This window comes from Stegostoma tigrinum, chromosome 44, assembly GCF_030684315.1.
Source record: "Stegostoma tigrinum isolate sSteTig4 chromosome 44, sSteTig4.hap1, whole genome shotgun sequence".
NCBI classification, from domain to species: domain Eukaryota; kingdom Metazoa; phylum Chordata; class Chondrichthyes; order Orectolobiformes; family Stegostomatidae; genus Stegostoma; species Stegostoma tigrinum.
Genome location: NC_081397.1, coordinates 9,409,192 through 9,422,850, shown reverse-complemented (window position 1 = coordinate 9,422,850; position 13,659 = coordinate 9,409,192). Strand labels below are relative to the sequence as shown.

Sequence of the window (13,659 nt, the reverse complement as noted above, 5' to 3'; positions counted from 1 at the left end):
GCATGCTTGGAAGCAGCTGCAAGAGGAGGCGCTGGAGGCTGGTATAATTACATTTAAAGTGCATTTGGATGAGTACATGAGTAGGAAGAGAATTAGCGGGATATGTGCCAAATAGGACTAGATTAATTTAGGCTATCTGGTTGGCATGGATGATTTGGTCCAAAGGGTCTGTTTCCATTGTTGTAAATCTCTATGACGCAAAGTCATGAGTGTGAAGGACTCGAAATGTTAACTCTGATTTTCTCACTCCCTCTCTCTCCACAGATGCTGCCGGACCTGTTGAGTTTCTCCAGCTCTCTCAGTGTTTGTTTCAGATCTTTTGCACCCACAATACTTTCCATTGGCTGCAGTACTGACACTGTGGAGTTCATCAATATGTCATAAAACGAAGCTGCACTGGAGATCAACATACCTTCTTGTATTGGTACAATCATCGCTTGCCCTGAAAACACACAACCAGGTACAATTGATAAGTTTTGTGGGCTTTATGTCAACATATAGAAAATTATTCAGTGGCTACATCTTTGAAACTTGCTCCAGGTAAGTCATGCTTTAAAATACATCGAAGTGATGTGTCCTATCCCCTGAAATGTTTATTAACAATGTCCGCAGATGTCTTTCCCATTGCCCAAAAGAAATGGGTTTAGAAAGTAGATTCAGGACTGAGCTCGTGAGATTTTTTTTATCAGGAAGGGGAAATCGATGGAAAAGTGGAGTTGGGGATGATCAGATTAGTCACGATCTCCTGGAATGGTGGAACAGACTCAATAGGGTGAAGGGCCGACTGCTGATCAAATGGCTTAGCTTAATTTGTTCAGTGGTGATGCGTAATGAGGCTCACTTGTTGAGGTCCTGTGCATGTGACGGTGTGTGAGCAAAAGTACACGTGCATGTGTATGTGCACAAGAAAAAATGTGTGTGTGTGTGTGTGTGAGAGAGAGAGAGAGAGAGAGAAAGAGAGAGCGTGCGTGTGTGAGAGAGAGAGTGTGTGTTTGTGTGTAACAGAATTTGTGCTTGTGTGTGTGCATGTCAGATAGAGTATGTGTGAGAAAGTGTGCATGTGTGTGTGTCAGAGACAGTGATAGAGACGAGTCTGTGACTGTGTATGTCTGTGAGACAGGGGTGTCTTTGTGTGTGTGAGAGAGACAGAGAAGTCTGTGTGTGTATGTGCATGTGTGAGTGAGTGAGAGAGGGGAGAGGACAAAGAGTGACCCTGTGAGGGAAAGAGAGGGAAGGAGAGAAAGAAAAGGATGGGAGAAACAGAGACAGCAATAGGATGTTTAGAGTCAGAAAGAGACACAGTGAGAAAAAGTGTGAGGCATAGCGTGGGACAGACAGAAGGAAGAAAGAAAAGGAGTGAGTGAGCATGGGAGCAAGAAAGAGAGAGGGAGAGAGAGAGTTGGGAGACAGAGAGAAAATGGGAGGGAAGACAGAGATAGGGAGAAGGAGAAGGGAGATGGGTCAGAGAGAGAGAAAGAGAGAGCGAGGAACATGGGCAGATTCAGAGAGAGACAGGGAGAGAGTTTTTCTAGGGTCCTGGATTTAATTCCTGTCATGGGCTGAGAGTCAATGTTGAATTCTATAAAAATATAGAACAAAAAGTGAAGTCAATTAATCATGAGCCCAACCAGTGATGCCTGCAACCTGTGAATGAATTCTTTAGTAATCATTGTGTCATTTTTTAATGAGATTGAGTTCAAAACAGCCATTTGGCCCCTCGAGCCTGTTGTCTCAGGGAGACCCTGTATATCTGCAGCAAGACATCCTGACTTCCAAACTTCAATCCTCTTGCAATGAACGCCCATGTCCTATTTACCTTCCTAATAACTGGTCACACCTGAATGTCTACTTTTATTGACACTTGGATCTCTTTGTATGTCCACACTTCCCAATACATGACCATTTCAATTATATTCGCTTTCTGTTTCTCCAAAGCAGAGGTGTATAACTTTCACATCTGCCGTGTGTTTGCCCCACTCAATGTGTCGAACTCACCTCCTTTGTGCCCTCCCCACAATCCTGCCCAATTTTGTGTCATGACCAAACTTGGAACCATTGAAGATTACAAAGTGTGGAGCTGGATGAACACAGCAGGCCCAGCAGCATCTCAGGAGCACAAAAGCTGACGTTTCGGGCCTAGACCCTTCATCAGAGAGGGGGATGGGGGCGAGGGAACTGGAATAAATAGGGAGAGAGGGGGAGGTGGACCGAAGATGGAGAGAAGACAAGATAGGTAGAGAGGAGTGTATAGGTGAGGAGGTAGGGAGGGGATAGCTCAGTCCAGGGAAGATGGACAGGTCAAAGAGGCAAGATGAGGTGGTAGGTAGGAAATGGAGGTGCGGCTTGAGGTGGGAGGATGGGATGGGTGAGAGGAAGAACAGGTTAGGGAAGCAGAGACAGGTTGGACTGGTTTTGGGATGCAGTGGGGGAGGGGGAGATTTTGAAGCTGGTGAAGTCCACATTGATACCATTAGGCTGCAGGGTTCCCAAGCGGAATATGAGTTGCTGTTCTTGTAACCTTCTGGTGGCATTATTGTGGCACTGCAGGAGGCCCATGATAGACATGTCGTCTGAGGAATGTGAGGGGGAGTTGAAATGGTTCGCGACTGGGAGGTGCAGTTGTTTGTTGCAAACCGAGCGGAGGTGTTCTGCAAAGCGATCCCCAAGCCTCCACTTGGTTTCCCCAATGTAGAGGAAGCCACACCGGGTGCAATGGATACAATACACCACATTGGCAGATGTGCAGGTGAACATCTGCTTGATATGGAAGGCCATCTTGGGGCCTAGGATAGGGGTGAGAGAGGAGGTGTGGGGGCTAGTGTAGCACTTCCTGTGGTTGCAGGGGAAGGTGCCAGGTGTGGTGGGGTTGGAGGGGAGTGTGGAGCAGACAAGGGAGTCGCGGAGAGGGTGGTCTCTCCAGCAGCCAGACAAGGGTGGGGATGGAAAAATTGCTTGCGTGGTGGGGTTGGATTGTAGATGGCGGAAGTGTCGGAGGATGATACGTTGTATCCGGAGGTCGGTGGGGTGGTATGTGAGAATGAGGGGTTCCTCTGGGGGCGGTTGTGGCGGGGGCAGGGTGTGAGGGATGTGTCGCGGGAAATGCTGGAGATGCAGTCTAGGGTGTTCTCGACCACTGCGGGGGGAATGTTGCGGTCCTTGAAGAATGTGGACATCTGGGATGTGCGGGAGTGGAATGCCTCATCCTGGGAGCAGATGCGGCGGAGGCGGAGGAAATGGGAATGGGGATGGAATTTTTGCAGGGTGGTAGGTCGGAGGAGGTGCATTCTAGGTAGCTGTGGGAGTCAGTGGGCTTGAAGTGGACATCAGTTTCTAGCTGGTTACCTGAGATGGAAACTGAGAGGTCCAGGAAGGTGAGGGATGTGTTGGAGATGTCCCAGGTGAGCTTGAGGTTGGGGTGGAAGGTGTTGGGGAAGTGGATGAACTGTTTGAGCTCCTCTGGGGAGCAAGAGGCAGCGATGATACAGTCATCAATGTAATGGAGGAAGAGGTGTACATCCCCACTTTGTTATCTTGGATTCTCCAGCATCCGCAGTTCCCATGATCATATAACCATTGAATGTGGCTCCCTCATACAGGTCATTAATATATATTGAGAGTGGCTGGGCCCAAGTGCTGCTCCCTGCTGTGTTCCACGCATCACTATTTGCCTCTCCGACAAAGGGTTCCCACCCTGTTTCCTGTCTGTCAACTAATTCTCAGCCCACAACAACATACTGCCCTCAATTCCTTGTGCTTTCACTTTGCACAAGAACCTTCAATCAAAAGTCTTCTGAAAAACCAAAAATACTACACTTACTAGTTCTCGCTTAACTATACTTTGACACTCAGAAAATGCCAGTGGATTTATTCAGAATCATTTGCCTTGCCTAAGTCCTGATGTGGAGGTGCCAGTGTTGGACTGGGGTTGATAAGGTCAGAAATCACTCTAGTCCAACAGGTTTATTTGAAAACACAAGCTTTTGGAATCTCACTTCTTCTTCAGGTGTTAGTGCGAGCGGTGGTATCAGATACAGAATTTATAGATAAAAGATCAAAGGGTCACACTACTGATGAAGATGCATTAAACAAACCCAAGATGTTATTAAATCTTTAACCAGTTAAAAAGTTTTAATTGGTTAATATGTTAATGTCAATCCCCAAATTTATTTCAAGTCAACTGCCCTGAGGAAACTAAAGGCTTTATCAATGGAAAGAAGAGGTGACATTTGAAGTCAGACAATGCATATTAGGTGGGAGATCTTGTTTAAAATTCATTTCCTTTTCAGTTACACATCAGGTTCAAGTGACTGAACAAAACATAGTGACTGGTCCCTGCGAGATTCCCCAGCATCTCTTTATACCTTTCTCCTCACTGGGCATGAACCCCCGAGTGCATAGCCTGGGCTGGAACGCCCGAAGTGGGACTCTGGCAGCGGTATGCTGTAGCAGTGGAGAAGGAAAATTTGGAACCTCTTTAAGTTATCTTTATTTTATTCTGTGAATGACACTTATGTATGAGCGACAGCACACACTTTTCACTGCATTTGATATTGAATGCATGCAACAATAAAAGATACTCAATTTTCAAAGGATATTTAGTATTCATTGTCTGCAAGAGGTCAGAATTGTTTGCAATCAATGAGAAACCTGGCAAAGAAAAGCAAAGGGTCTTTCCACAGACATCATTCTCTTTAGCACACCCTCTTTCACACACACATTCTCCCATAGTCTCTCTGTCACACTGTCTCAAACGTGTGCATTTCTTTAGAAGGGTCCAGACCTGAAACGTCAGCTTTCCTGCTTGGCCTGTTGTGTTAATACAGCTCTCCACCTTATTATCTCTGTGCATGAAAGAGAGTGTGTGCATGAGAAAAAGTGTGTGAGAGATTGTGAGAGTGATTGTGAGAGAGAGAGAGAGACTTTATGAGACAGAGTGAGAGAGACTGGGTGAGAAAAAAAAGTATGCGTACAAAAGAGAATATGAGAGGAAGAGTATGTGAGGGAGAGACCGTGTGCATTTGTTGGACAATGTGGGAAATGCCAACACACATCTGGAATGCTGTCTGTACACAGCCTGGATGGGAGTGTGTCTGTTCACATTCTGATTGTGCACCAAGCTGAGGGCAGGAGGCGAGTAACAGATTTATCTCTTGCGGCCACTCGGAAATGGATTAACGTTGGAGGTACGTACCGAGCAGCAGGAGAGTGGTGAGGATCTCCATCGCAGCGCCCTGTCTGTTTGGGGTGTGTATTCAGTCAGTGACTCAGTCTGCTGTTTCCTCCTTGTCTGATCCTGCTGGTGGCAGGGGAGCGCAGCCAGGGAGTCTGAGAGAGGTCAAGGTCGGACACAGATGTCAGTCGCCGATACATTTCTACACCCCCCACCCCATTAGCCCCAACACCATCATTCTCCTTCCTAATTAAAAATCTAACCCCACAATACACTCAATGACCCAGCCCTCTGCAGTAAAGGATTCCACAGATCGATTCCCTCCAGAGAGAAGAAACTCTTCTTCATCTCCATCTTCAATGGGTGACCTCCCTTATTCTGAGAAGGTGCCTCTCTTGTCCCAGAGAAGGGGAAACAACCTCTCTCCTTATCTCCCTGTAAAATAACTCTAAGAATTTGCAATAAGAATGCCTCTCATTCTTCCAAACTCCAACGAGGACTGACCCAACCTAATCAACCTCTCCCTCATCAGACAGCGAGACTCACTCTTAAAAATCAAAACAGGAAGATCGATTCTTTCTTCTAGACTCAAGAGAACCAACACATGAAGAAATCATAACTGTGTTACTGAAGTGCATTTTCGCCAAAGCATGTGTGTATGGAATGCTGCCGGTATCAGAACAGTTGTTGATTACTCAACTGAAATACTAACTACTAAAGTTATGCTAATTCTTATTTTCGTTGTATTTTAATAGTGCAGTCAGAGTAAAGTGAGTTTTGATTCGAGCTTTCCAGTGCACCAATCAATCACAGAGTCAGAATGCACAGAAACAGATTCTTTGGTGCAACTTGTCCATGAGCAGGTTTTCCAAACCCAGCTCGTCTCATTTGCCTGTGTTTGGCCCATATCCTTCGAAACCTTTCCAATCTCTCCACTCTATGGGGTCTATAGCCCCCCCTCACCCCGCTCCCCCACACCCTGACTCTCTCTCTCTTTCTCCGCTGTCAAGATGGGACGAAACCAATATCAACCTCTCGCACAAATCAATAGGAGGTTCGAAAGTGCTCAGATTCCATTCCCCTCCAGCAGAGGTTCGTCAACTCTCTGAGTCAGCTCAGGAGGCCGAGTAATGGAGGCCCAGCTGTGTGATAGGGACAGGAGAAGGTCATTCAGTTCATTGCAGCCACTGTAACCCCCAGGGCTCAATTATCTTACGCCCAATGTCAGATCCCTGGATGGCCCACTCCTGTCCAATTCCTGGCCCAACACCTTTCTCAAATTGAAACAGCCTTCACCTCACATTCCCAGGCAGTGCACCCCAGACCCCAACTCATTTCTCGATGGAAACAGTTCTTCCTCATTTCACCCGAACTTGCTCCATTTGTAGCTCACGTTAAACCGAGACACTCCCTCCCACCACATTCTTGTTTGTTTTATAAGTAGGTTCAACTTCACAACCACATCCCGCCCCCCCCCCAACACACACACACCAAACCTCCCGCACCAGTCTGTCCAGCTCCAGTTCTAAGTGCAAATGGGATCCAAGCCACTCCTCCTCATCTCAATTTTCAATCTGCCCAACCTTTTCTCCTAAAACAATGGCCTCTCATTCTCGGTTGTCCCACACAAGGAAACATCCTCTCTCCATCTCCTTTGTGATATTTGTTTTTAGCGTTTTATATCCCTCAGTTAGATTTCCTCTCGTTTTTCGAAACGCCAGGGAGTATAGGCTGAAACTCTCTTTGTAAGACAAACCCGTCATCTCTGTAAACAATCAAGCAAGTCTCCTCTGAACTGCCTCCAATGGCATCCATTCCTCAAACAGGGAGATTGAAACTTTTTATTCTCTTCATTCATATTAGAAAGGTTGAACTAATTATATGGGCAAAATGCTGTTTTACAACCTTGGCAATCCCAAATGGAGTGATCAGTGATTTAGTAGCAGGACACTAGGAGGCTCAGAAGAACACAGAGATCTTGGGGAACTTGTCCATAGATGGTGGCAGGACAGGTTAATAGGGTGGTGAGGGAGGCGTTTGGGACACTTGCCTTTATAGTCAAGATATAGATTATAGGGACGGGGAGGTGATACTGGAGCGGGACAGGACTTTGGTGAAGCCACAGCTGGAGCTCTGTGCAGCCTCCACGCTTTAGGAAGGATGTGACTGCACTGGAGAGAATGCAGGGTGACTCCGCAGGACGTTGCCTGTGACAGAGCATTTCAGCGATGAAGAGAAGCTTGATAAGCTCGAGTTGCTTTCTTAGGAGCAGACAAGGCTGAGGTGAGATTTGATAGAGGTGAGTAAGGTTATGAGGGGCATGGACAGTGTGGATAGGAAGCATCTATTCTTTCTTGAGGAGTTAACAGCAAGGGTAAATTACCCAGAGGCTGGTATCCCATCACCAAGTCACCCTTTATTCATGCATCGAAAGCCCTGGACACTGATCCAGCTGACTCAGAGCCAGCTCTTAGATTGAAGAGGATATCTGATACTCCTGTTAAATATTTGTCAGCCAGGACTCCCTGATTGGGGCTGTTATTCTGGTCCAATCAGGGAACTCATTCTCTCAGGTCTACTTGCCTGACAGCATAATTGAATCCCTCCCTGTCATGTGCAAGGATATAGGCCGTTTTTTTAAAAATTGTAGCTCCTCTTGGGGTGTTTTAGCACCGGGTCAGGATCCTCCAACTCTGCCTCTGATACAGGCGGTGTGTAATACACAACAGCTCACCTATTGAATGCAAAGCACGTCAGAAGAAATTCATTTTCCTCTTCAGGCAACAAAGATGTTGAGGCAGCAACATCTGTTGTGTTCATCTCAGATTCTAAGGTGTCTTTAACCTCTGACAGAGAGGTTCTGGGACAGTTGGGAAAGCAATTGAGGAGCCAGGCACATTTTGCTCCTGCACTGTCTGCAAGTTTGCAGCTTTCCTGAGGTCTATGTGTTTGTTCAGGGATGTCATACCTACCTGAGCTTTATACTTTACAGGACCTACTGTCACATTAACCATGCATCTTACCATGCAGGCCAATTCCTGTGGTTCCTACACAAAACTTCATCACCTGAGGTAAACTGTCTCTCTTGCTTAGAGGGATCTTGTGTCTAGTATTGGCTTTCCTGATGACATTTCAGCCTCTCCACCAGGTCCGGGAAGATCAGGTTGAATCTGGTGTGGAGTGTTCTCCCAATTGGCAACTCTACTGGAGCTATCCCTGTAGGTGCATGATGTGTGGCTCTATATTCAAATAGGAACCCAGGCTGCCTGGTGTCTCGTGAGCCTGCAGTCTGTTTCGTTAAACATGCCTTCAAAGTTGAGACTGTTCTTTCTGTTGGATCATTGGATAATGAATGGTGTAGGACTGTCATTGATGAATACCACGCAATTTTAGGAAATACTCAATTTCCCAGTTGGTAAACAATGGCCCATTATCATGATCAACACTTCTGGGAGTCTGTACATTGCAAAAGATGCACAGTTTTTCTATCATTACCTCGTGTTTGCCCAATGAACTCTATGTATGTCGAAATAGTTTGCATGGGCATGTACAATGACTAAGAACATTGACAATCTCAGTCCTTTCATGGGCTCAATGTGTAACTGAGTGTGGGGTTTACCTGAACATTGTCACGTATGTGAGGGAGCTCCTGCAGTATGCTTTGTCCTTGTTGGCACTCTGGGCACCCACCCAACTAATGCAGCCATGTTCACATCTAATCTGGTCGCCAGACATAACTTCTCACCAACATCTTCATTTTCAAAACCCCTGGATGACCCTAGTGGAATTCAGCCATACCTGGCAGTAATCTGTACTCAGGACAATCACGCTTGCTCCCCATAATAACATTGGCATCCTCTATTGTGATCTGGTCTCTCTGGGCCCAAAAAGGCTCTGAGGAAGGGTCACCGGACCCGAAATGTTAACTTGAGAAGGTCGTAGTGAACTGTGTTTTTGAAATGTGTAGGTCAATGTGTGTGTGTGAGAGAGAAAAAGAAGAGTGAGATGCTTTCTCAGACCAATCCCTTGAAGAACCATCTCACTGTTTCTCTCTGTCTCTTTCTCAGACACAGACACACACGATTGATGAACGCAGTTCACTACCGCTTTCTCAAGGGCAGCTAAGGATGGGCAATAAATGCTCATGAGCCAACAAAATCCACATTTCACAAATGAATACAAAACAAAAATGCACATACTCATGGAAATACTGCACCACATTGCTTTTTCCAACTGATATATAAATAGAACTCATGGTTCCATTGCACCTTTCTTGCATTGGTCTCTGATGTCCTGCTTAATGGCTGAATATGTTTATAGGAAAGTTAATGGAATGTTAGACGTTGTCTTATTTCAAGTGTATTGGACTTTGGTTATGTTGCAGCTGCAGTACTGTGTGCAGTTTGTCTCCTTATCTCAGGAAAGATGTAATTTCCAGACAGAGAGGGCCACAAAGATTCACCAGGCTTGCTCCTGGGACGGTGGCAACATCCCATGAAGAGAGAGTGGACAAACTGGGCTGGCATTAGTCAGGGATTCAATGGGTGAGCAATGTTATTATTAAAAATACTGCCACACAATCCTTAAAGTGGAGGACATGGTAGATAGAGTTTTAATGTTTGCCGGTTGAGGGTAGACTGGAACCAGGTAAGATTTTAAAATAATTCAACTGTGGTCCAAGATAAGGGTTTGTTTTATTTTGCTCAGTGAATTGTAATCCTTCAGAATTCTGTCCCCACAGGGAGCTACAGTTGCTCTATCTCTGTTGACTGCCTATCGTAAACTGGGTTATGAGGATGGAGCATGTAAAATGCAATGAAATGCTTGATCAGGCATGATCATATTCAATAGGATGGCAGTATCAGGGGCTGAAAGGCACATTCCAGTTCTCAAGTTTCTCTGTTGCAAAATTAACATTTCCTGTTTCTTTACCCTCCCAGAAATATTCTCAAGTACTTCCCTTCCCTAATTATGCAATTCTGCTTAGAAATGTGCAATTTATTGACTGGTCAGCACAAAGACCTGTTCTCTGAATATATGCAATGGCAATGAAATTACAGTGTGAGAGATTAGACCCCAGCTGTGGTTTGTCTCAGGAAGGGACTGAAGATCAGCAACAGCTCAGTCAAGCCTCATCGATAAAGTATGCCCAGTGAAGATATCTGACAAATATGTGCATATAAATGACAGCTTCCACACTGGCCCTGACAAGCAGCATTAGCAACTTTTTCATTTCTTGTAAACTCTGACCATGTTGGATACAAAATAAAAACCATAAGAACTGAGGATGCTGTAAATCAGAAAGAAAACCAAAAATTGCTGGTGGAATCCTGAAGGCTAGCTTGAAACAGGAGTTCTAATTATGAAACATATGAATACTAATATGTAACTTGGCTAACTGATCTCTCCACACCTCGAGCAAGAGACAAATGATCTGATAACATCAAACAGAGAACCTTTTTTTTCAAAATCATAGAAACCCTAAAGTGTGGAAACAGGCCCTTCAGCCCAATAAGTCCACAATGACCCAGACCCATCCCACACAGACCCATCTCCCAATAACCCATGTAATCTAGACATCCCTGAACACTACAGGCAATTTAGCATGGCCAATCCATGTAGAAACCGGATCACCCAAAGGAAACCCATGCAGACACGGGGAAAACATGCAAACTCCACACAGGCAGTCGCCCGAGGCTGGAATTGAACCTGGGTCCCTGGCACTGTGAGGCTGCAGTGCTAACCACTGAGCCACCGTGCCACCCCAAAGTTGGTGGGCTGATATGTGAGGATGTCATTATATGCAAATACGATTATCTTGTAAGGGATATATCGCAGTTACTGGGTTTAAAGTCTCAAGTAAAACATTTTAAAAAGTGCGCGTTGTCCTTCCCTTCAACAGTAGTAAAATGGCAGATGGATATTGAACTATGTCAGCATTCCAAACATGAGGCTGTAAATGTTTTGATTAGGACTTGTACCTCAGTGATTTTTTTTTGAATTTCATAAAACGAATGGGACTAGGAGGAGCTCAGCGTAATTATGGAACCAGACCCTGCTCTGTTCAAACTGTTGGCTTTAAAACAAGGAATCATCTTTCATATTAACTCAATATTGCATCGATCAGTTTGATATTTTCAAAACTGGTCAATGTTGGTTTATGGGAGATACCTCTTCTGTCTTTCTCCAGGCACATATTTGATTAGCCAGAAAATGTAATATTTCCTCGGTATAACACCAGGTGTGACCAGTTCCTCTGACCAAACAGCAGGTTTGTTCCCAGTATCAGAGCAGAGAGCATTTTTTCCCCCACAGTCACAGAGCTGAGACTTGCATTGAGTTTAATTTCCAGAGATATGCAATCAAAGGGTCAAACATCACCAACAAAATAAAAATGTGTCTTTTTTTCCTCTATTCTCAATGTAAACTATCCTGGTCACAGTGAAGTTCATCTTTGAAAGCCCATTGTCATTTACAATGTTTGAAGAGGGATAGACTGAATCTTCATCACAAATCTACATGCAACAACTGCGCTGAATTCACATTAAGTTAGGGCATTTTTAAAGTTACAGTCAAGGTATACAAACAGATCATGCTGTTAGGTCGTTACAACGACCATATATGGAGTAGATATTGAGTACAGACACAGACAGAAACCTTTGATGTTATCAGTGGCTGAGGAGAACTAAAGTAATAAACAGAAGATTACGGAAAATCTCAGCAGGTCTGGCAGCATCTGTGAAGTGAAACCAGAGTTAATGTTTCAGATTCTGTGACCAATCCAGAAAACTGATGATAGCTCAGAAAATCTCATTTTTTTGCACAGAAGGAAGGATGGGAGTAAGGAGAAAATGATAGTTGGGGAGAGAACACAGGAGAGAGGAGAATAGTTGGACAAACAAAGGTGTGGATAATGATCTGGCGAGGAGGGGGATGAGCTGTTAGTGGAGACTATTAGTGGCATTGGAGCTTAACCCTTCTGAATCAAAATGCACTAATTGAATAACAACAGAATACAGCAACTCTATTGAAATACAAAACAAGTAATGTACTGAAATGTTACACCATCTGACATTACTATCAGTGAATTTATGTCAGAATTCAGATAAATAATAAACCATTTGAAGAGTTACTTACTGCTTTGATGGAACGGGAGAATCCAGCTAATGTTTACACATAACACTCCTTGTCAAGAAACAGTCCTGAAACTAACAGCCTCTTCAAGTGCCTCGCTCTGCACAGAGTGTGGGAACCACACTGACAAACTCTGCAAGAATCTTCTTTATTTTGACACTTCCCTTTTCTGATTTTTTAAATGATCATTTGAAGAACTTACACTGCAGCAAATGGATTTCTTTTGCCATCAAGACACGTGAAAGCAGTTTCGCAATTGCCTGGTTCAATGGAACTAAGAGAACACGTGCACTGAAATAAAACCATATTGGCATTTCAGGTGGGCGGGTATCAATGTTTCTTCGAATTAGCATCTCAGTCCTCAGTGTGCGATAGTCAGAACCATGTCTGGAATTTTATTTTTCCCCACAAGTGTGAGGGCACCATGCTACATTCCACACGTGTCACTCCTGACAGTGGTAATTCTCACTGGAGGCACAATTAGAATTAGGTTTATAAAGTACAGAAGTACTGTGGAATGTGTACAATGTCACCACACACAGCCCCATCTTAGGGACAAAGTGCCTAAATATGAATCTTAGGTACTAAAATAGGTACCAAAATAGAGAAATAAAGAGAAAAGCTGTAAGTTCTATGCTGCACGTCTTCATTGTATAAATTTAGGAAAATCTTGATGCATGGAATAGCCATGATTAAGAGATGGCCTGGTTGGGATTGTCTCTTGCCTTCAGCCGTGGGAGAAAAGAAAAGATTAAAATGCACCAACACAGGCTCCAAGCTTTGAGCGTGTGTTTACAACAGAGAGGTAAAGACATTAGCTGAGCATAGGCGCAGATACAGACACACATACAAATACACAAAAGCAGATATACACACACATACAAACACAGCACTATCGTACCATGCAGCACGGAAAGGTTCTTTTGGGTCCCAGCCAGTTTTGCGAATGTCAATGCACTCAAATGGGGAGTGATTTGCTCAGTCCTGCATCTTGTATCAAGTTTCATTTTTTCTCCCTTATTCAATCAATAATCTATGTCAAGTACTTACTGGCAGATGATATTTAAGGTCTGGGTAGCTTTTGACAGCAAAAGCAGAAAGACATTTAACAAGAAAAATCGGAAAGGGGATTATTATCTGCATGGCTGTGAACTGATAGAGGGGAATGTCAAACCAGACTTGCGTGTCTCTTGTACACAAGTTACTGAAACTGTAGATACCACAGTGTAGAGCTGGATGAACACAGCAGGCCAAGCAACATCAGAGGAACAGGAAGGCTGAAATTTCGGCCCTAGGCCCTTCTTCAGAAAATGTAGTGCCTGGTTTGCTTCAGGATGTGGTCAAGCAGTTTCAAG

General features: G+C 44.5%; 1 protein-coding gene across 1 annotated transcript in view; it reads right to left on the bottom strand.

Moving 5' to 3' along the window:
* Positions 1 to 12,415, bottom strand: part of LOC132206908 (Fc receptor-like protein 5) — a 33,115-nt gene extending 20,700 nt beyond the window's left edge. Inside the window, exons 1-3 of the mRNA XM_059642006.1 lie at positions 12,308 to 12,415; positions 5,192 to 5,325; positions 413 to 442 (exon numbers count right to left, since the gene is read on the bottom strand). Of these exons, the coding sequence (XP_059497989.1) occupies positions 413 to 442; positions 5,192 to 5,222 (61 nt within the window). The 5' untranslated portion in view covers positions 5,223 to 5,325; positions 12,308 to 12,415. The remainder of the gene's footprint in view (positions 1 to 412; positions 443 to 5,191; positions 5,326 to 12,307) is intronic.
* Positions 12,416 to 13,659: the final 1,244 nt, after the last annotated feature.